General features: G+C 38.0%; 1 protein-coding gene across 1 annotated transcript; it reads left to right on the forward strand.

Moving 5' to 3' along the window:
• The first annotated feature begins 3625 nt into the window (after positions 1-3625).
• Positions 3626-21700, forward strand: PTGER4 (prostaglandin E receptor 4). The gene is made up of 2 exons (XM_063454000.1): positions 3626-4892; positions 19286-21700. The coding sequence occupies exons 1-2, from the start codon at positions 4062-4064 to the stop codon at positions 19880-19882; spliced, it is 1428 nt and encodes a 475-aa protein (XP_063310070.1). The 5' UTR covers positions 3626-4061; the 3' UTR covers positions 19883-21700.
• Positions 21701-23510: the final 1810 nt, after the last annotated feature.

A 23510-nucleotide genomic window follows, 5' to 3' on the forward strand; every position in this document is an offset into this window, starting at 1 on the left:
GCCAGGAAGACATTTATCCCTGCAATGTAAGCATTGAAATATCTGGGAAAACTGCAAAGTTAGTCATCACAGTGTTAAAATGACAGGACCACTACACCCAGACCACGTCATTGAGATTCAGTAGCCTTGGTAACTTAAGCGTTTTTAAATGCAGTTCAAATCGGATGAAATTGACATTGCTAATGTAGAAGTGTTAATTCCATATTGTGAATGCAACCAGGGAGGGGCAGTCTCTTCATTATTATTATTTACCCAGCACCAACATTGTCTGCAGGAAAGGCTCTGGTTTATGGCAAAACCTTCCTAAACAGTTTAATAATAGTTAATAATAATACAAAATATAACACCAGAGAGTACAAATCTACAATGAGCTTCTGAGAGTGTCCCTTTAACCATCATTGTATCATCTCAGGGCTATTAAACCAAGCTCCGCATGACTAGTAGGGCTATTTCAACATTGGTGGCTTTAGGACATTAAGCTCTAACTAGTGAGTGTTGCCATGCAGATTACTACATTTGGTAACCACACTACGCCGTGTGTTAATTAGTAACCATGTGACAAGGTGTTGTGGGATTAAAATGCCAAAGATTCTCATAATCGGCTTATTTTGAAACTACCCAGGAATGCAATCCATAGTAACGTTTTATTTCTGTACAAATTTCAGATCAGGGATACAGATTTATTCACTGTAAGGAATATGTTGCTGTTTTTTTTAAATAGCTAGTAATATGTTTTTAAATAGTAATATCATATTAATAACAGACTGTTTTGCTTTAATTCCAGTGTATCTTTTATTATCAGCAACTAATGATGCGTTCTGTATGAAAATCTCATTACGCCTGCTTTCTGTCCGCTAGTGTTTGGTTCGAGATAACAGAAAGTCTACTAATTGGCTGTTAAAGCATATTACACGTCATTATGTATCTATACACTGATACTTAGTTTATTAAAAACGTAGTTTATTGTTTAATTAAAAGCACAATACGGAAAATACAATACTTATCATACTATGCAATACTTCTGCCAACTGCAATCACTAAATTAGGTAGTGTCACAAAGTAATAGGGAATTTAAAAAAAAAAAAAAAAAATCTATATGTTTCATAGTTTGGACAAGTTTCTATGCTGCAATATACACTCATATTCCAGGGTAGTCATGGTTAATGGTTAGAGTTAGGGTAGTGTTGGAATCAATGTTTATTGTTAGCGCAGTTTAGCGGTTAAGTACATGTTGGTGTAGTGTAGAGGTTAATGGTAAGAGATTGGGTAGTGAGTATGTTTTGGTGTAGTGTAAGGGGTTAATGGTTAGTTAGGGTAGTGAAGGAATTAATGTGCAGTGTTATCGTACTTTACAGATTAATGCTGCAAACGAAGGTCCCTGTGACCTCCAGCGTCGCTCAATTCCCCATAGGAAAGCATTGAAAATCGCTTTCAATGCTTTCCTATGGGGTGCGCTAATGCGCATGCGCGGCATTGACGCGCATGCGCATTAGGTCTCCTCGGCCGATGGGCGGGATCAGTCTCGCCCACCGGCTGACGTAGGCAGAAGGTGGAGCGGCGAGGGAGGAGCAGGCAGCGATGTGGGACATGTCGCTGCCTCAGGTAAGTGACTGAAGGGGTTTTCACCCCTTCAGCAACTGGGAATTGGGGGGTGTTTTCCTGGCACTGGAGATTCCCTTTAAACTCCCTCACTGTGTTAACCTCTACCACTTCAGCTGGATATTATTTTTAAACCTTTGTCCCTCTAATTTAAGACTATGTCCTCTTGTTGTGGTAGTTTTTCTTCTTTTAAATATAGTCTCCTCCTTTACTGTGTTGATTCCCTTTATGTATTTAAATGTTTCTATCATACCCCCCCTCTTGTCTTTCCTCCAAGCTTGTTGATAAATACAAATCTAAACAGTGAGTTGCAAAATTCAGAATTTAACACAATGTAGCAAGAGAAAAAAATCAGAATTTTACCATAAATTTTCAACGTACTTGTCAGCTCGCCAGATCACAGTTTAATGAATAAACCCATAAGATTGTCCCTATACAGTACAATTTAGCCTTGTGTTGTGTCAGAGTCCTGCACAAGGTGGTTGTTAAGAAATAAATGATTACAGTAGTTGTATTATTTTGTTTAATTGTTCAAAGACAATAGGTTGGAAATACAGTAAACATATCTTTAAAAACATTTTTAGCATAACATCATATTTTTTATTCTTCTCAAATTCCATGAATGGTCTGCAACACATCCGTTGACACGCCACTATGAAGTCATATGTTTAAAAGTGTTCCTCTGCTTGTTTGTTCGTATGGTGTGGTTTATTTTGTGGGTTTTTACAAAATAAAGCGTATGCACGACATAAGTGTGTAAGCGACATTGATTTGAACATGGCTTAAAAGAAATGTAACATATTTTGCAAAGTATTGTGAGAAATTCAAAGTGACTTCAAACAAGGTTATTCACTAAAAAAAATTGTATTTGAATTGCAACCCTGAGGCTAAATTAGCTGACTTGAAGAAAATTTACAATTTTGGATATAGTCACACGTTGTCTATTTTAGAAAGTTGACATTTAGATTGTATTTAATTAATTAATAATACATTGTGTGTCTAATGAATAATAAATTAAGAATGTTAGTCCAAAAAAAAAACAAAAAAAACAACAACTTTGTTGTAGAATGTTTCTAAAAATGTGAAATTCTGTTTTATAATTTGAATTCCTGACAATCCAATCTTTAGAGAATAACCTTGTTAGAATCCAATTCTCCCCGAGGAGGAGTAAATACTTGTGGAAAGGGCTGTTATCTGACTGGGTTTTATGGTTCTGTCTAGTGAGATTTGCATTAGAATTGCCAACTTGCTGCCTCTCGGTGTGTTCTTAACACTTTATATGCTGTGCATCCCTTCTGCTCTTCGAGGCTGTTCTGCAGTTCGCCATGACATCGATGGATTAAGATAAAAAGTGTCAATTTGGATAAAATGCTAGCAGTCTATGTGCCACTCTCACATTACACCTGCCATCACACATCGCTTGCAAAAAGATTACCCTTAATGTGGTCCCTCCCCCCTTTTCCCATGTAATAGAGTAATGATAATGAACTGTATCTTGCTGATGCATGCAGACAGCAGTATGTAAGCCTTGGGGTGAGTCTGTGCTTTGGGTGCGATGGTAACATGTGGGTGTCCTGTGCTATTTTTTTATGACTGTGCCCTGCCTGTTCCTTATTTCATAAAATTAGAAAGGAACACGTGCCTGCATTACTTTATCTTATGGGTTGATGATCCACACCATCTACAATCCCATCACAAGAACTGCAACTCCCATCACCACCAGCTACACACTGCAATGCTGTGAACTGAGCTGCCAGATGTTGGCATACACAGCTGTGACCAGGACGTCGATTTCTCCCTCAGTCAGGCAATGCTGCTTGAAATCCTTTTAGTAAGACAGACACCCCACCCCCCCAGCACTTAAAGCTGACAGCAGCAGGCTGTGAGCACAGACAGACAGACAGGAGTACTGACAGAGAGTCCCCACTGCCCACATGCATTCACCTCATCACTGACATCAATGCCACCAATCACACAAGTCAGGGGGAGGGGCTGAGACAAGCCACGCCTCTCTTGGGAAACTTCAACAGAGACAAACTTGAGCTGCAGCTTGTAGTGTGATCTACAGGCGGGGAGTGATTGCCACAAAGTATCAGTGGGGAGAACTCTGAGGGCTGATACAATGAAGTTCTGCAACACTGACTTCTATCTCCTGTTCAGCAGCTCTGCAACACACAGACATGATGAGAATCGCTCCTCACTGAGAAACCCATGTGAAAGCAGCTCTTACCAGGGCGGGGATGTCACAGAGAACTAACCTGACACCTGGCACCCAGCAGTATCTGTGTGTGAGAGACATCATCTCCAGATTTTTAGACTTTTTTTGGATTGGAATTAATAAAACAGACTGATTCATCGCTGAAATAAGTCTCCTGTATACGAATGACACAGAGTGTGTCTAGGGACAGCTAGAAGTACCTGTTGGGGAGATTGCTGACACTCTGCACCTGGATGTGACCTTAATGTCTCCTTTGGAAAGTTACAACATGTCTATTGACAGCATGGTGGTCTCTCTGAACTCCACAAGTAACAGCACTGTCCCAGGGAGACCTCCAACCATCCCATGTGTGATGTTTATATTTGGGGTGGTGGGGAACCTCATTGCCATCATCGTCCTGTGCAAATCCCGCAAGGAGCAGAAGGAGACCACCTTCTACACCTTAGTATGTGGACTGGCCATCACTGACCTGCTGGGGACCTGCCTGGTCAGCCCTGTCACCATAGCCACCTATGTCAGGGGGGCCTGGCCTGGGGGGAAAGAACTATGTGAGTACAGCTCCTTCATCCTCCTGTTCTTTGGGCTGTCAGGTCTCAGCATCATCTGTGCCATGTCCATCGAGAGGTACCTGGCCATCAACCATGCCTACTTCTACAATCACTACGTGGATAAGAAGCTGGCTGGTCTGACCCTCTTTGCCATCTATGTGACCAACATTCTGTTCTGCGCACTGCCCAACATGGGGCTGGGGAAGAACACCTTCCAGTACCCGGAGACCTGGTGTTTCATAGACTGGAGGACTCAGGTGCCCACCTACGCCGCCTACTCCTACATGTACGCCGGGTTCAGCTCGTTCCTGATCCTGGTCACGGTGCTGTGCAATGTGCTGGTGTGCGTGGCGCTGATCCGCATGCACCGCCAGTTTGTGCGCAGGACATCTCTCGGCACGGACGCTCGGATCTCGGACTTCAGGAGGCGCCGGAGCTTCAGGAGGATGGCTGGGGCTGAGATCCAGATGGTCATCCTGCTGATAGCCACCTCGGTGGTGGTTCTGATCTGCTCCACCCCCCTGGTGGTAAGTTCAACCCAGCCATGTGCTCACACTGTACCTTCACAGGAGCTCTGCCACACCCCTAGCCTTCTGCTCCCAGAGAGTTTTATCGTTATTTCTTATATTTTATAATATTATAATTTATTTTTTAGATCATTTCTATGAATAGAATAACTGGGCACTAGACATAAAATGGATCTTTCCTGCACTCTGATCCACCAATACTCAGTTTGTAAAGTTGAAAGTTAAAGGACGGAGAGGGGGCTAAACTCCCAGCGCACAGCGCTAATATATAACCCTGTACAGAATCTGCTTGTAACCCTGAGTATGACATTAAATGCCATTATAGGCTTCATGTATAGGCAAGGTATCTAAGCCAATGTGTAGGGGATATGGGAATGATAGGACATAGATTTCTATTGCTGTTTACTCCAGGGAAGTTTAGTTCATAACTGTCTGGGGTGCAAAGTCCCCCAAGAGCCGTGCTGTATGAAATGTAAAGTGTGAGAGAAAGTTAACAAGATTTACCTGTTTAACACATTTAGAATGGAACCCAGCTGTTGATGGACTTTAACACCCATCGCAGTGAGCCAGCACTAGTATCAAAGTTTAAAACCAATGCACATAATGTACAATCTGTGACGGTAAAGGACCCTCATTTCAAGAGGAAAAAAAAAGGCATTGGTGTCTATTTTTGGCAATGAGACAGTTGTAGATTCCACTCCCAAGGTGCTCAGCCAACCATTCATGGAAAACAGTCCACAGCAGCTGCAGTGGCAAAGCGTAGTGAAAATGTGTTCTTGGGCTATGGTTAAAAAGAAGAAGTTGAGAATGTCCCATTGTATAGCTCTGCAGAATATAACAGAGATTTATCAATACAAATAGTATAAAATGTAAATATGCATCTTTGGCAAGACATTTCTCCGTATTCAATACCTAAACCTTGTGCGTGACACAAATTGGTGTATTCATTTCATTGCTAGATTATTTTTTATAATCCTCTAAGAGTAAGTATTATTCTATAATGACTAATACATGTTACTGCTACCACTAGAATATAATGGGCAGAAATTTGAACATTTTTGGTTAACCCAGACTCCTGCATAAAAGGCACACACTTAATTTCCAATCTAACATGTCTTATTCAAACAGTGAGTAATACTTTTCTTTAAAACACTATTGTCTTACTGAAACTCAACACCAAATTAGTTTAAAAAAAAAAAGAAGCTATTTTACACTATACCTAACGTGCAACTTACATTTCAAACACTTCTCCAAATATTAACTCTAGGAGGTATTTGCAAACCAATTTTTGCTTAAAAATGCAGAGTTTTTGTACAAAGATTTTTTTCAAATCTTTTCAATTCTCAGGCGTCCAAATATTCAAGAAGGGAATGACCCACCCCAGACATTTCGCTAAAATAAATACAGAAATAATCATTAAGTAATTTTTTTTTTAAATGGTGCACAATACTAGCTGTTATAGAGACTCAAAATGATATTACAGGGATAGGCAACCTTTGGCACCCCAGATGTGGACTACAACCCCCATAATGCTATTACACCCATAATGCTGGCAAAGCATCATGGGTGGTGTAGTCCAAAACATCTGGAGTGCCTAGGTTGCCTATGCCTGTTATATTACATAGCCTTGATTTAAAAAAAGGGGTAGGTTATCTACATAGTGAATCATGGTACACTGAGTATTACTTACATCACAGCCGATGAGTTGGTAAGTTAGTCTGGGTCTGAATTCCCCACAATTAACTGTTTAGTAAGCAAACCCTAAATAGCTCACCAACACTGTAAACAAGCCTGTTTTGTGTGTCTAATATAGTTACCATCCCTGTTCTGCCAGTTTTCCAAGAAGTTCTCTATACACTCCACCTGAAGACTGCAATGCACTATAGGTGTGAAGCAAGTTGGAATATTCTAAATTGCTGTGTTATTTATATTTATATCAGTTCCAGCCAGTGGAGAATTATTTCATATAAGAACTTTAACTGCCACACAGGGGATTAGTCACTAATTATTAATGAGCAGCTTACAGCGTAGCTTCAAGCCAGTGAAAATGCATTTAGTGGACAATTTCACGAGCAATAGCGATCAATTGTTAAAATGAGAGTAGAAGAAAATTGTTTTGTAATGAAGGCAGTTTGCATGAAATTTATCCAGCCGTGCAAACGGCAACCACCAAAATGCCCAGAAAATCTTCACAAAGTCCTTGTGAACTTGATGGGAGTTGGAGTTCAAGTCGATTGCAGAGTGAATGGTTACCTATGTGGTTCTGAAATGGCTTCAGAACAGCTAAGCGATCCAGACATCAGGGGAACATCCAGGAGGACAATCTGTCATAAAACGTTGAACGTTTGACGTCAGAAAATTGTAAAGCGCAGTGTGTTGATATTGACTTCCTAGGAACTCATTTCTGGTTGTAATAATTGGAATCATATTTAATTGCTCTCTCCGGTGATTCACTGTCTCCGAAAAGTTTGCTTTTTCCTTAAAGTGAGTTAGAAAGCGAAACCCAGACTCCGCCTCATACATCTGGATAGGTTTTATTTTTTATATTTAGGTTAGAACTTAATTTTTAAGTTTCTATAGAGCAGGGGTGCCCAAAAGGTAGATCCCCAGATGTTGTAGAACTACAACTCCCATGACACTTTGCATACCTTTAGAATGCCGTGAGAATGACAAAGCATCATGGAAGCTGTAGTTTTAAACATCTGGGGATCTACCTTTTGAGCACCCCTGTTATAGAGAGTAAACTCATGTATGCAGTCTCCACTCCTCAAAGAGTTAAAACTAAATTTAAAAGAACAGCCCGACATTGGCCTCTAGGTTGCTAAAATGTAAAAAATATATATAATATGTCACAATGAAATATCTAGTCACTACAGATGGGTGTCAAGTTCTCTATCAGTAAAACACATTTCCTATTTAATGACACTAGTGAGTGACACATCGCCAAAGCAACATAAGTTAGGTTAATTATTTCACCACCGTATTGCTTTTTCTAGAATAATATATATATATATTTTTAAATGTGGTTGTTTAACCCCTTAAGGACACATGACGTGTGTGACATGTCATGATTCCCTTTTATTCCAGAAGTTTGGTCCTTAAGGGGTTAAAGTACTGCTTGAAAATGAACACTGTTAAGTTGTGTGTCTGTGTTGCTATTATTAGTGAATGCTCAATTCTAAAATCGGATCCAAAGCTTTTCAAAAGAGTTAGTTCCTGGCTACCGTAGTAAAAGTAAGAAATCGTTCAACAAGCCGCTTTTCATCAGTTGTTTGAATGGCGAGTGGTATGCTGTTCAAGATTGATGTGGTAGCTGGCAGCCTAAATAACTAACACAAACACAAACATTTTTGGTTTACAGCTGACCAGCTGCTTAAATGTAATGTCAGATAGAAGATGGGAAAAAGCTCTGGCCTAGTTTGCAAACTTGCGCAGATGATAACTTATTCATGGTTGTTTGTAGCAGTTTGGGCTGTTGCAAAAACTTGCAGTTGAGTCATTTGTACTCATTCAGCAGCTGAGAAAGAAATGAACCGCAAGTATGTAAAAAAAAACCCAACAAAACAAAAGAAGAATCAAAACAAAGTCTCGGAAGGATATTATAATTTATACCACACTTTATATGTGTCTCCATTAAAGGAAACCTTTGATTTTTGCATATACCTTTTTCCGATCTAAGCGTATATAGTGAAATAATTTGTTGTGTCTTCGTATTTTCAACATACCCCACAACACATTTTACGAGGATACTCATGCATGTGTTTTGGAAGAGTCATGTGCAACTTGATGACAACTTGCATATAGTAACTTACAAATAAAATCACTCGCTAATTTTGGTATTTTCCAAACCGAACCGTTCCTGAAATGTATCCCTGAATTTTTTTTCTTTGGTATCTTCAGTGGATATCTGAAACTAGTTATACTACAAAAGTGTACCAAAATAACTTAAAGTCCACAGATGCTGTGTGTTGTTTAATTCAGGCGTTCTGTTTGTGCACTTAACATAAGATTTGGACAGAGCCTTTCTGCAAAGCAACTCAGTCAAACTTAAAGTAACATCCCAGTATTATACATAATATATTTATCTATAATACTGGAGTGTTTTATTAACAGTTTAGCTTGTTGGGCCTGATTTCCCCCTTGAAATAAAGGGTTAGCTAACATCTAATCCAGCAATGAGATGGTTTTGCACTACAGCTCTGCTCCGCCCACCAATAGAATGCTTCTCATATGAAGCATTGCAGCAAATGCTCACCTGTGCTGACTGTATCTGATAGAGAGGCATTAAAACCAATGCTTCTCCATGCAATCGCATAAAAGACACAGAACTAAAACGTCATGTTTTGAACTAGAAATTCAGTATCACCAATGGCAGTTGTCTGGGCAGCCGTTTATTGATTATTCAGATTTCTATAAATAATAATAATAATAATAATAATAATAATAATAAAGTATTTAACCATCACAGATATTCTGTTATATTTTTGCTGTGTTATGCAGATTCCTCAAGCCTCACGGGTACGGTGTTCAGGCCATTATGTAAATGGCAACCACTACACAAGTTCACAATAATTCGTTTTGTGTTCTCTGTTTTAATGCATCAATTGATTGTTGACTTTGCTTTCACTAACAAATATTAACTCAGCATACAGATAAGAATGTTCTAAATTCTTCTTTGTTATCTGAGCGACTTGATTAATACAATGCTAATACCCGGTCAGCAATATTGTTTTTTTATATGACTTGTGGATGTAGTTGATAGTTCTTCGCGTGTTTATTTGGGAATTTAATCACCCAGCTGTGTCAATTTTGGTTGGTAACAACTGCTCCTATACCTGATTGCACTCTTAGTCCTTGCCAGAAGAAACAGCTCGTGAGTAAATATTAGCAGGCAGAGAGGGCAATTTGTGTATGCCTGCTATTTTTCTTAATTTGATAACAGAGTTAGGGCTCACAATTTCATGCCCAGTGCTACGGATGAACTGTAGCAATTGCAGGATACCTTTCATTGCTGCCTGTGGAATCCATATCTGGATTTACAACTATGTCAATCACAGAGCTGAAAAGGAAGTCAGAAGAAAATAAAATGCAAATAACTTTTCACCTGTACATGCGAAGAGAGAGAAACTCACTTATGATCTCTCCCCCTCTTAAATGTCTCGGCCTGTCTAGGAGGCATGCAAGCTTGAAGTACTCCTTGCACTATGCTTGTGTAGAGTAAGGGCTGGCTGATTTCTATACTCTCTGCAGACCATTAACCCCTTAAGGACCAAGCTTCTGGAATAAAAGGCAATCATGACATGTCACACATGTCACGTGTCCTTAAGGGGTTAAACTGCACAGGTTTAATAAATTACTCTAATCTAATCCATCAAATTCTAGATCTTGGTGCCCAGCTTTATTGTGCATCCTTAACAGCCAGGCATCCCCTCTGCATACCAGGGAGCAGAAAAAGAATGTCCCACCAGATATTGTTTCTGGAGAACAGCAGAAGAGGAGGGTTAAGGGTTCAACGCTAATTACCTTTCCTACAGGGATGCAGCTTCCTGTGGGAATAATTAATCTGTAAATGAATCCATCGTGCCATTATGCAAAGAAAGACCAATTTTTAATGATTCGTTTTTGTTGTTTCTTGTTTGTGGACCGTAAAAAAAAATTATGTAAATTCCGTTACAGAATACTGAAGCCTATCTCTCAATTTGTCCTAGTAAGGTCAGACAGTCACAGTTGTGGGTTCCTGTCCTGCAGTTCTAGTTTTTGTATTCTGGTGTCCTGCATTTGGGCCACACCTTGGAAATGTCCCCACACCACAATAGCATCTTCAGTTGCACTCACGGTGTGCAGAGTGAACTTAGGGCTCTTAGACCTTGGCAGAATACTTCAGAAACACTGTGTTACATGGTCTGGTCACGCATCCGGCTGGCTGACATACCGTACGTTATTTCCAGAAGGCCTGCCCCGCATTGCCGCCCTCCCTTGTGTCTTGCCTACCACCCACCTCATATCCACAACTTCAGATAAAAATCAGAAAGCAATACACAAGCATGTATTCCTAATGCAATAATGCTATGTTAAAGGCTTAGAAGCCTGCCCCTCCCCCAAATAAGGAGTAAAAAAAAAAAAGCGCCTAATTACCTTTTCTCCCTTGCAGCACCAGCCTCCGCACCACCATCCCACCTCCATGAGTAAGATCATCATGATTTAGGATTTTGTCCAATCCAATGCTTTCCCAACAACAATGCTTTACATTGCAGGGTTAACCATACAGGACATGACACCCAGACCGCTTCATTGACATGATGTTGTCTAGTTGCCCATAGTGAATGCAGAATAAGGAACCACGCACACATACAAAAAATACAGGAAAGCATAAATTGCAGAGAGACTCAGGAAGCCGTTTAACCCCTTAAGGACACATGACGTGTGTGACACGTCATGATTCCTTTTTATTCCAGAAGTTTGGTCCTTAAGGGGTTAAGCAGTAAGTATTGCAGTTAAAATTGATATAGGCCACCTGCAAAAATAAAGAATAAAAAAATTACCCACCGATATTGGGGTACTGTGTTGTAGTTGTGGTCTTAACACAATATGGTCACATGGTGTAACTAAATCCTCATATTTGTTTACTGAGATACATGGTTTTAAGCTGTATTTGTTTTTTGCGTGTGCGCTGTCCCTTAGTCTGTATTTTGTATATATTTTTTTATGGTCTGTACGGCAGCACCACTACTTAGAAATGCATGTTCCGGGTGTGCCCCCATGTCCCTTTTTTCCGGGTGCCTATAGTGTCCCTTTAAGTAAATGAATATATTGATATATGATTTATTCCCTGTGTTCCAGATGTTTGCATAGTCCTCTCTCTTGCGATATACCATCCTTTCTATACTGTAATATGTTTCCATCTTCTTTGCTCAGATGTATACGGTCAGGGTGGGATTTAGATGGATGTGGTCACGGTGGAATTTTTGAAATTCCAAAGTAGACCCTGAAGAAAATGTGAGCATTTTCACTGAGTGTAATTTATAGTTGAGCCATCAGCTTGTTTTATCTGAGCTTGTGGTTATCGGTGATTACTATGAAAACCCTAAGTAAATGTAAGCATTGTTTCTTAATGTAAAAAAAAAATCAATTTTCTAAAAATCATTACTATGCCCTTTTGTCTCTAATTTGACTTTTGCTGGAATGTTGCTAAGACAGATTTTTTTTAATTTAGTTAAAATTTTTGAAAGCCACTTACTCTAAATGTATTTTATAAAACAACATTATATTATTCACGGCACTGAAAAATCATTTCCAAGTTAAAGGGGTTTCCTAATTTATTGTAGTGAGTCCTATTGCAAAATAGATAGAATCTTAACGTGCCTCCACCGACCTCCAACTGGAGGAATTGGAATCCTATAAATATATACGTATTGAGCTGGAAGCCCTGTATACTTACCTAAGACTAATCTGTTAAGATAGCTATGCATACTACAATTTTCTTTATTTTTGATTATAACTTTGCTAATGGCACAGTTAATAAATGGGTGAATGTGTCCCATATTGGGCCCTAGGTCAGGACAATGTGATGCCATGATTCTGATACCAATACCCTAATCATGGTCTATTTAGTGCTTTGTGTTCCTGTTGCCTTGGGGAAGCATTTAGTTTCTAACGCCTACAGGTCACTGACTGTCTGTCACTACAAAAGACGTGGAGGTTTTCCCATCTACCAGTATATCCGTTACATTACAGAAGCTTTTTATCCCAAAAAATTCAGGCAAACTAGCAGAGTTGGAAACACCTCCATATTTACTAATCTGGAGAGTTCTTTCAAATTCAGCTAGTCATTAATCAGCTCTTCACAAATCACAGTTTAGTGATATCTATAGCAAAGATAATTGCTCTCTGAATGGTTCTCAAAGATCTAATACAGGGGACCTCAAACTCCGGCCCCCCAGATGTTGCTGAACTACAACTCCCATGATTCTTTGAATTACATAGATGGCCAGATAATCATGGGAGTTGTAGTTTAGCAACATCTGGGGGGGCCGGAGTTTGAGGACCCCTGATCTAATACGTACGTAAAGGATGACTTTGCCTCTGATTGCTTCAAGCAGCAAAGTCATGCAACTAGGTGTAAATACAATGCACAGCAAGCTTCAACTAGTATCAATTATATTCTTACATATTCATAAGAAATAGCTTTGATGTTGTATTATCATTCAATTACTCTTCCAGTAGAGACATGTAAAGTTAATGAATGCATGAATAGGCTGGCTTTAAAACAAACAAGTTATTAGCAACTACTCATAAAAATGAGAGTAAACAGGTTTAACACTTTGAGAGCTGCTAAATCGTCTACAACCCCTTCCCAGCACTGAAGAGGTTAACAATGAGTAACCGAAAAGATCTGGGTTCTAGAAAAGCCAGACAGACAGATATCATCACCCTGAGCGAGCGGTATGGTTCCAATATATTTAACGATTACTAAAAAGAAAACCAAATTGGGAATATTTATTTCCTGCATTAAGAACATCTTGTGGAAATGAATCCTCTACATCTGGGAGCATAATTTGATTTGTTCATAATGTGTCTGTGACTCTAATTTCTTTATCTGTTTCTTTTGTCTTCTTTTTGTTTTTATATTTTTTAATTGGTAGTGGCATATCATGGGGGAACAAACAAGCTATAATTCTGTGCGTTACACAGCTGGGTATTTTAAAATTCTTTAAAAATGTCTGCTGTGCATTTGGCCAATCCGTTAAATCCTCTGATTACTAGATAATAATAAAGGGGATTTTGTTGTTTCAATCACAGGTCACAGCTCCCAAAGGATTGTTTCCTGTTTTCTAAGTACAGATGCAGAGACCACTTCCACAGTATTCATTTTTAAAGGGATCAAGAGAGGTCAATAGACTGCTCCTAAATGTCAGATGACAGACAACATGAGTTCAGTACAATTCACTTTGAAATCTAATCTTGAAAAGACAAAAAAAAAAAGAATGGACTTGCGTTATATGGTTTTGGGATACAGTGTATAATACATTTTTAGATTGTCCACAAAGTAAATTCCTTTTTTCCCCTAAATTACAGAGCACAATTAAGGACAAAATCGATAAATTATACAACTAAGCTGCCGTCACAGCTTTTGCAATTTGGTTTTCAATTGATTTCAATTTTGTGTGTTCAGTTACCAGCTAGAATTAGATAAATGATGCTTATCTTTTTTTTTTTTTTTTTTTTTTTAAAGGCCTTAGGAAAATGTTTTAGTTTATGCAAAACAATAACTTAATGACATATTTTAGTTTGTCACTTTGTTACCTCACGTGCCAAAATAATTGGTATTTTTTGAAACTCCAGGTTTTATACACTGAACCAGGGGTAGGCGACATTCGGCACTCCCGATTTTGTGGACTACATCTCCCCTGATTCATTGCCAGCATTATGACTATACAAGCATAATGGGAGATAAGGTCTGCAGCTGCCTACCCCTGCACTAAACTGTGAGTTTTGGAGAGATGGTATGGAGATTTAATATTTTCTCTCAAATTAGGTGGATGGAAAATTGTATTCAACTCAGCTTTTTTTTTTTTTTTTTAACCCCTTAAGGACCAAACTTCTGGAATAAAAGGGAATCATGACATGTCACACATGTCATGTGTCATTAACCCCTTAAGGACCAAACTTCTGGAATAAAAGGGAATCATGACGTGTCAGACATGTCATGTGTCCTTAAGGGGTTAAGGGGTTAACAACTCCTCAGTTGTGACCTGAAATTTGCATATCTGTTCTCGGTTCTTCATAATTCTAAATTTGGTGATTAAAAGGATACTATAGTGCTAGGAATACAATGTTGTATTGCTAGCACTGTAGCTCCCTCGCGCATTAGGCCCTCCCAATAGGAAAGCATAGCTGTAATGCTTTTCTATGGGGATTTTACTGAGGCTGGATGTTCTAACATGCAGGAAGTGCCTCTAGTGGCTGTCTGATTGACAGCCACTAGAGGCAGTCTTAACCATGTAATGCAATTATTGCAATTTATCAGAAACTGCAATCATTAACATTGGACTGTTAAGGGGACAGATTGTCACTGCACCCAGACCAGTTCAATGAGTTGAAGTGGCATGGGTGCCTATAGTGTCCCTTTAAACTCTTTTAGGTTGTTCCTGCAATCCAAACATTGATTCCATCAATGTTGCCCTCTCTGCAAATCCTTGCTCCAGTATAATTTGAGGTTAATGAAATGCTATGTCATTTATCAGTTTCTTGTGTGAAGTGCATCAACCAAGGGTTAAAATGACTTGGCAAAACTAATCTAGACGGACTATTATTGACCCAATCCATTTAAATGAAAATAGAACTTCTGATTGCTTTTCCTATAAATTAATAAAGAACGAAAGCAATGATTTGACAGACCTGCCATCTGCTGGCCACAACACCAGAAGGAATTATTTCATTATTTACTGTGCTGTTTTACGAGATGTTAAAACGTGCTTTTGATTTCCAAGTATTTCATGAGAAATCCAGTAATGATCATGACGTCCTGTTCCCATTAGTGGACAGTGTGCGCGCTCGCATCATTTCTGGATGGTTTACAACAGTTGTTAAATAACGATTTTATTTTGTTTTGTTTTTATCAGATGAAAAAAAAAATTGTTTTTTGTTTAAAATCTTTAATTTGTACGACTTACCAATAGTTTGTAAAGACTTCGTGTCCAGTTGGCGGAAGAAATAACTTGGTTTTTGTCTCTCTCTCTCTTTTTTTTTTTTTTTTTTTTTTTAAGAAAAATGCAGTCTTGCTTAAACCCGCAGAATTCTTTAAATATGTTCTTGTTAAAATATCATATTGGCCTGGTTCACAAACTGAAAACCATTATTAATATTCCGGCATGATCAGAATTTGTTGTTGTGATATTCTAACATTGGACAGCCAGAGTTCATTATATTGGCTTTATAACTCAACAGTTGCTTGTTAAGTATAGTTTATTGTATTATAACCCATTGTTAAGAAAGGCCAGCAAGATTAATCAATTGGAAAACCAATTTCAATCAGGCATATTGCATCAGTTGTACCTATAGTGATGCATGCAATACTGCTGAATCTTATCACCAAGGTTAAAGGGACAGTGTAGTTATCAGACTGTAGTCCTCTGTAGACTGTATCAGCCAAGAAAGGTAATTCCGCTGTGAGAACAGAATCAAGACTTGGCTGTCACAGGCAGCCTCCCCAAATACTTCTCATAGAGAGCATTTGATTGGAGGAGCAGGGTACTGGCCACGCATGCGCTTCTCAACTCCAATGCTCATGTATGAGAAGCAATGGTTAGAGAGACGAAGAATTAGTGTGACATCGCAGGAAGTGATTTGATCGCCTGTAGGGACTAGATCTCAGTGCTGGCAGAAAAGTAAATACGACTTTTTTTTAATTTTTTTTATTTAGTGGGTAGCTCAATCTAAATATTGAGGAGAAGACTATAGTGTTAGAAATACATGTTGTATCCATAACACAATAGTTTACCCTTAAGATGAAGTACTTTTTTTTTTTTTTTTAGGTACATCAATGTGCAATTTCAGGATTCAAAATGGCATTAAGCTTGTAAACTTCATGTCATGTCTTGTTGAGAATGGTCTTTGAGGGGTTAAAAAAATACAGAAAGCAAATCTAGAGAAATTATTGCATTGTTAAAGGAAGCACCTTTGTTAATAAGGTGAAACGCTATCCCTTATTAATGCCCTATGGGTTAGTTGCACTGTAAGCCGGGTCTAATGGTTGGAAATCCGTCTCCATTATTTGGTTTTATGTGTCTTGTAAACTGAATATATGCAATTAACGCAAAGCCCCAAAGATACAGAGTTGCTCCTTACAAATCTAGGAAATCTCAGGCAAAGATCATAGAAAGAACATCGCCCCTAAGCTAGTTTTCTGTTTCGCTGTCTATATTTCCAACATCACTTACTTTTACAGTTATAAATGAGAAGGTGTTAAAATAATTGATATAACATTTCTTTAAACAATTATAAGTATCTGTCAACCACTAGAAAAAGTTGCTTTCGGCTTTATCTTATGTACAGTACAAATACTTAATACCCAACATTTAGAAGTAACCATTTACTTCACTTGCTCTTTCGTTGTATTTGACATATTTAATGTTGTGATTTGTACAGAGAATTAGGTGCTTTTTGAGGTTTGGACCATATTTCACTTTGAGGTCATTAGAATCAAGTTAATTAGGAATTGCTACATTCATATATTCCTTCTTTGGAAAAAAAAAAAAAGTGTCTTATAAAACATGTTCCAACAGGCTATATTGAGAAGGGATTAGAACTAACCCGAATACTCCAATAACAGGAGGTGCCAAGAATGCTGTTTCTAAAAGTAAGAGAACCTGGCGGCTCTCGACATGTTAGGAAAACTGGTCCAGCAAGATTAAAAGATACGTTGCAGTTATTATTTCGAGAATCATCTTGAAAGATGTTAGTGAGCATTTAAAACCATGGATCAAGTTGAATAGCAACTAGATTCTCTTTTTTTACCGGAGTGGAAAATTTGGCTGAAATTCAAGTGTTAAGGTAGACTTGGTTGACACGAAACAGAGGTTTAACATTTATTTAACGATTCTTATAAATGGAAGGGGGGAAAAAACACTTGCAAACATGCATCTGTACTGACACCACCAGATTAACATAATCCTGAAAATCTAATTATTTTTTTGATATGTCCTATTTAAATGTGACGCCGGGAAGGTGGGTTGTGTTCTTGCAATTAGGACAGTGACGTTAAAATCCGAACTGATTAACGGCACAGCTTTTATGTCAATAGGAAGCAAATGTTCACTGAACTACATAGTTCCTTAAAGTTTTTTTGAGGACGTACAGCAATACATTGAAATAAGTCTCTTAATATTTTGGATAACATCTAAACATCCTTATTGATGTAATTTAGAGAGGCCATTGAACATAACACAGAAGTCACAGAATGGCTTCATAACCCACAATAAAAACTCGAAGCAAACTGGTTGATTCAAGGTTGATCTACTTGTTTTGCAAGCTAAGCTCTTCTATTTTAGGTTAGAAATTCCTGGCTACTAGCAACCTCAAATGGCTTTCCTGGTAAGCAATGTACACACTTGTTGGAGTGTCTTAAGATTAAGGTTGCCTTAGGACAAAAAGTATTCACACACAAAGGAAAAACCGTGTCAAGTTACATCCAGGGATGGTATACCTGCTGAGCAAGCTCGCCTTGGGTGCATTGTAATTAGCTATTAGCAGCAAAATAAAAGGATAAAACACAAGCATTCTATTGCTCCAAATCCTTGCATTTCAACAGAAAACCAGAAATAGCTTGTACCAGATTCTGTTAGCCTTGGGTGAATATAGCTCTTTTGTGTATAGGTGCGTTAAACTTTTGTTATCTAAAGTGTTCTGGAAATCATATCTCAAAACACAATTCATATAAAGCTGCCCCATTTATTAAAGTAAAGAAAATTACCCCAACAAGTGTATTTCACATTTTTGGGGGGGGGGTTCATTTCAGTTGACAGCGCACTCCTGCCGGCGAAATTGTTCATTCCGTGCGCGGCCCATGTGACATCAGAGGGGGGAAATTTTGTTATTATGATTATTATTATGTGTATAGTATTAACATGTGTAGCAGAACTATACAATGGGATTTATTGGTGGCTGTGTCCTATCTCAAAGAAATTAACATTGTACATAAGATTCTGTTAGTAAAGATGAACTAAATGTAATAAGAAGGAATATGATGAGAATATATATTTTAAATTATTTCAGTAGTGCTGTTGTACACAGTTTTTTTTCTTACCTGACATTGAAGTCTGTGCTGTTTAAAAATAGCAGTTTTTAATGTTTTCAGCTTTTATCATAAAAAAAAAAAAAAAAAAAAAAAACCAAAGCAGTTTCCGTCTCATTTATAGTTATTTTTTTTTTTCTAACTGTTTTGTGTACGGAAAACTTTAAAACATCACTGAGCTGTAATGTGGTGTTTTAGGAAGTTATTTAATTCAAAGGTTTTTGGAACTGAACGTAAATTATCAAAGGAAAACCATGTGTTTTGTCTATGATAAAATAAACCCTACAGATTGATCAGGATATCAATATTGTCATTTTCAAAGCAAGCGTACGATTATTCAAGCTGCCGAGATTATGTAGGAATGTAGACTATTGTAGTGACATGCTTATATAAGTGTAGCAAAATATTCTTTGTTCCAAAGAAAAGAACATTTCACAAAACAAAATGTTGCCTGTTTTGAATTGATTTTTAAAACTCCTTCTTTCTGGTGGTCTGGGAATCATGGAAATATGCACTTGATGGTTTAAGTTATGTCTGTTTCTTTTAAATCCCAATTTATATGTGCTAACATTTTTAATACTTATTTTTTTTCTTCCTGCAGGTTCGTGTTTTTGTTAACCAGCTGTACCAGCCAGAGGTAGTCAAAGATATATCAAGTAACCCGGATTTGAAGGCAATCCGAATGGCTTCTGTCAATCCCATTTTGGACCCTTGGATTTATATATTACTGAGGAAGACTGTGCTAAGCAAACTGATTGAAAAGATAAAGTGCTTGTTCTGTAGGATTGGAGGAGGTAGACGACCTCATTCAACAGGGAGCTTTAATTGCACTGAGGGTAGAAGGGCCTCATCAGGCCTTTCGAGTCACTCCCCGTCTTTTGTTTCCCGGGAGTTACGAGAAGTTAGTTCCACTTCCCAGACTTTATTATATCCTCTAGAACTGAGTGACGGTAGTTTCAAAGGTAGCACTGTATTGCCTGGGGCTACGGTTGCCATTATCCTGCCTGGAACCACAAATAGGACGTTGGGTGGTTCTGACCAATCTGTCTCTTCTGAGGGACCAGACTCTGAGCAAATTTTGCTAGTAGATGAAATACGGACAACACAGACAACTTCAAATAGAACTTCACCAAAAGGGAATCCACTCCACGTCACTTTTCCTGATGACGCACTGAATTTATCAGAAAAATGTATATAGGAATTCCAGATACAATGATGGATACAAGTTTATTTTAGCAAGCGTGCAGTCAGCTCCTAACATGGTGCTCCGTTCTCCTTGCACAAGATCATAAATGAATGCCTTTCCTGTGACAAGGACTCTGTATGTCCAGTCTTTAAATGGTACTTGTATTTGAGGTGATAGAGGGAGGTAGAGGTAACTAGTGACTTGCTCCTTAATTCTAAAAAACAGAATTAGGTTTGCCTGAAGCATTGTTTCACCTTTTCAGACATTCACCCCTGGTACCCTTTTTCAGTGACTAGACCAACATTTAACAGGAGGTGTTTTTCCTGTAAAGGGTCAAAACTTTGATTGTTCTATTTTGCCCAATTTTTGCCAATTTCCAGTGCATTTTCAAGGGCAAATTAAAATTGTCCAATGTATGATGCCATTGTGGCTGGCTAAAGCTTTAAATGTGAATTTTTATGGATAAATATTTGTGTTTGTATACAGAATGTACATGTATTTATTGTCTTCTCTGTGAGAAGGATTTTTGGATCAAAATGTCTACTTAAAGAATTGAAATGGAATATGCTCTCTCTTTGTTTTTCAAGAATCTCCATAGAACTAGAGGTATTGTTAATGTCCTACTACCACTTTGCACTGAATTAAAAATATTACTCATATCAAATTTATTATCATATATAAATATATATAAAAATAAATATATAGAATTAAATCTGGATAAATTTCAAGAACACAATTGCTGTAAAGACACAACCCTCTCTGACATAGGCTACACCATAATTTGTATTGATTATCATACTTATTTATTTATTTTATTGCCCATTGTAATACGAACAATGAAAACTCTAATGGTCCAGAAGAAGGGGAAACCTGGTTCTATAGCTCTTCTTGGACTATATCTGTCTTAGCCAACTTTGATGAAGGTTGTTCTGTCCAACAGGAGCTGGATAAACTCATGATTGATTGCCATCTAATACACTATTGTATCCATGAATCAAGACTATTTTATTATAAATTAAAGGTACACAAGCAGATACCAAAAATGTTTGTCCACAAAGGTAGAGTAAGACCAAGAAGTGGATACTTTTTGGTTCTATAATTTGTTTTATATAATATGTTGGACAACTTATGATGATGATGGAAATAGTTGTTATACAGTCACAACTAGAAAACAACATCGGTGGACTGTAATATACTATTGCATCGTAAAATCATTAATAGTTTATCATAAATGTAAGCGAGGTAAACAGATTAACTAAGATCTGTCCTCAAATAGAGTCATTTGTCTGGTTAGAAACATCAACTCTTCGACAGAGTTGGGGGACTATCAGCTCAAAAGCTAATGTTAGATTAAAGCATGAGGTTGACTGAATGCGAGTTTCGGGAAACATAGTCCGATAAAATATAAAAGGTACCATAGATTCTTGTTCCTGCTTATCTGAAAATGGCATGTTGGAGATTTGTTTTGGTAGACAAAAAGCTAATTTGTGAACATTTGCTGTTTGTTAAAACTAATGTTTCTTGTAGAAAAACAAAGGGTCATTTTGAAATTCTGTTCTAGCTCTTGGTATTGTTTGATATTTTTGTAAGCGTGCGTAAAAAGAGGATTGTAGAAATGGCAATGCTTTTGTAACAATCCGTCATCTACGTAGATACAATACCACAATAAAAATTGGAGACGCCGACTTGCTCTCCACTGGGGTAAATAGCAACACTTTGGAAAACAATAGAAATATTTTTTTTCTGTTCTCGCTAAAGCTAAATATAATTGTTTCCTGCTGAATAATATTTCACCAGACCATAAAAAAAAAAAAGAAGAAAAAAAAAAAAGAAAAATTTAAAATTGCTGTTTGCACAATGTTGTTGGCTTAAAACCTTTATGGCCATACACTAGTTTCTTAGGAAAGGGAATAAACAAACAGACATTAAATATTTATATTTAATGAAATATTTTCCTCTCGATTGTCTCTATTGTTGAAGAGACATAGTTCTAGGCTATACTGGCGTACTTATCTGTCTAATGTTATTGTTACTTTGATGTAAAAAGAAAATGGGACTTTAGCACTTACAAAATGTGAGACCCCATGTCGTATTAATACTTACAGTAGATGGATCAACTATTAAGGGCAGGTTCTAGAGCCAGACCTCCAGGAGATGAACTACAATGCATCATTCTCACGCATACCAGCCGAATGACTATAATATTCCTGCTTCCAGCAGCTGGAAGACTGTTAATTTTCTACCATATCTCGTCTACTGGTTGAAATACCTGTAGCTCTTATTTTGAGACTACAACTCCCTTGATGCTTAGCTGCAGACATAATGGGCACACTTCAGCAACAGCCTGTGGTTTGTATCTGTCCAGATGCATTGTAGCTCATTAACAGTCAGAAAGCTGACTTTAGTTCCCAGTGTCTAGATGCTTTAAGGACACTAATGAAATTAGTGACAATTTTGTGTTCATGACAATTTTCAGTCACATTCTCAGACTACTCAGTCAATGGACTATTTCTGCCTCTTGATTTCTTCTTCAAATATTTTGTGAATCCTGATATTTGAAGAATTTTTAGAGAAAATTAAAACCATCAAATATGCATGTTATGTTGGTGTCAGTGGCCATGTGAATTGCTTTATTGTAACTACAGTCGGAGTCTGTGTAAGTACAAAACTTGTATTGACCAAATGTTGTTTTATTTGTTTGTTGTTTCTTATTTTTTTGCAGTTTGAGACTTGGGGGAATCACAATAAAATTGCATTGTTAAGCTTATTTGTTTACGTGTTTTTTCTTTAATCTTGCTGGTTGTCATAGTGGTAAATAATATATTGATTTCAGATGCTGATACTAAATAAAATCTATTAATAAATATTGTGTGGTCTAAATATGACAAAGGACCTTCTACAAAATGAAGGAAGTTTATTTATGTCCAGGGTAAAGAAGAGTTTGTTTCATAAAATAGTTACTGAAAGACTAAACCGAAAACCAAACACAAGCAGGAGATTGCAGGCAGGGACATCCTTACCTGGGAAAGAAAATGTGTAGGGCTTTGCATCCACCCCTCACTGACACAAACACATACATGTAATTAGCCACAATTCGAATTGGATTTCAACATTTACAAACATTTTCCAAATCAATTCTGTGCTCATTTTGGCTCATTTGGCCTTACATTTGAAATTTACTTTTAAAGGGACACTGTAGGCACCCAGACCACTTCAGCTCATTGTAGTGGTCTGGGTGCTGTCTCCCTATTGCACTTAGTGCAAGAGAACTGCAATGTTTGCATTGCAGCTCTAAGTCAGCCCTCAGTGGCTGTCTACCAGACAGCCAGAGGGCTTCCGAAATCCAAACTGACTTTTAGACGGACAGACCTCCAGCGTCAGATTTTCCCCATAGGAAAGCATTCAATAATTCCTTCACCCGCCGGCTCATAGCGAGGGAGGAGCGTGGGCGGAGCCTGACCTAGCACCGAGGGACATCGGCGCTGGGTTCGCCGAAGGAAGTCGGTGCTGGATTCAGAATGGTGGCTGAAAGAATTTTAACCCCTTCAACCCTGGGGAAGGGGGGTCATGAGGGAGGGCTTTGTTTTCCTGGTTCAGTGAAAATCCCGTCAGACACAAATCTCTGAGAACCGGCAAAAAT

The sequence above is a fragment of the Pelobates fuscus genome, chromosome 5 (assembly GCF_036172605.1).
Source record: "Pelobates fuscus isolate aPelFus1 chromosome 5, aPelFus1.pri, whole genome shotgun sequence".
Taxonomy (NCBI): Eukaryota; Metazoa; Chordata; class Amphibia; order Anura; family Pelobatidae; genus Pelobates; species Pelobates fuscus.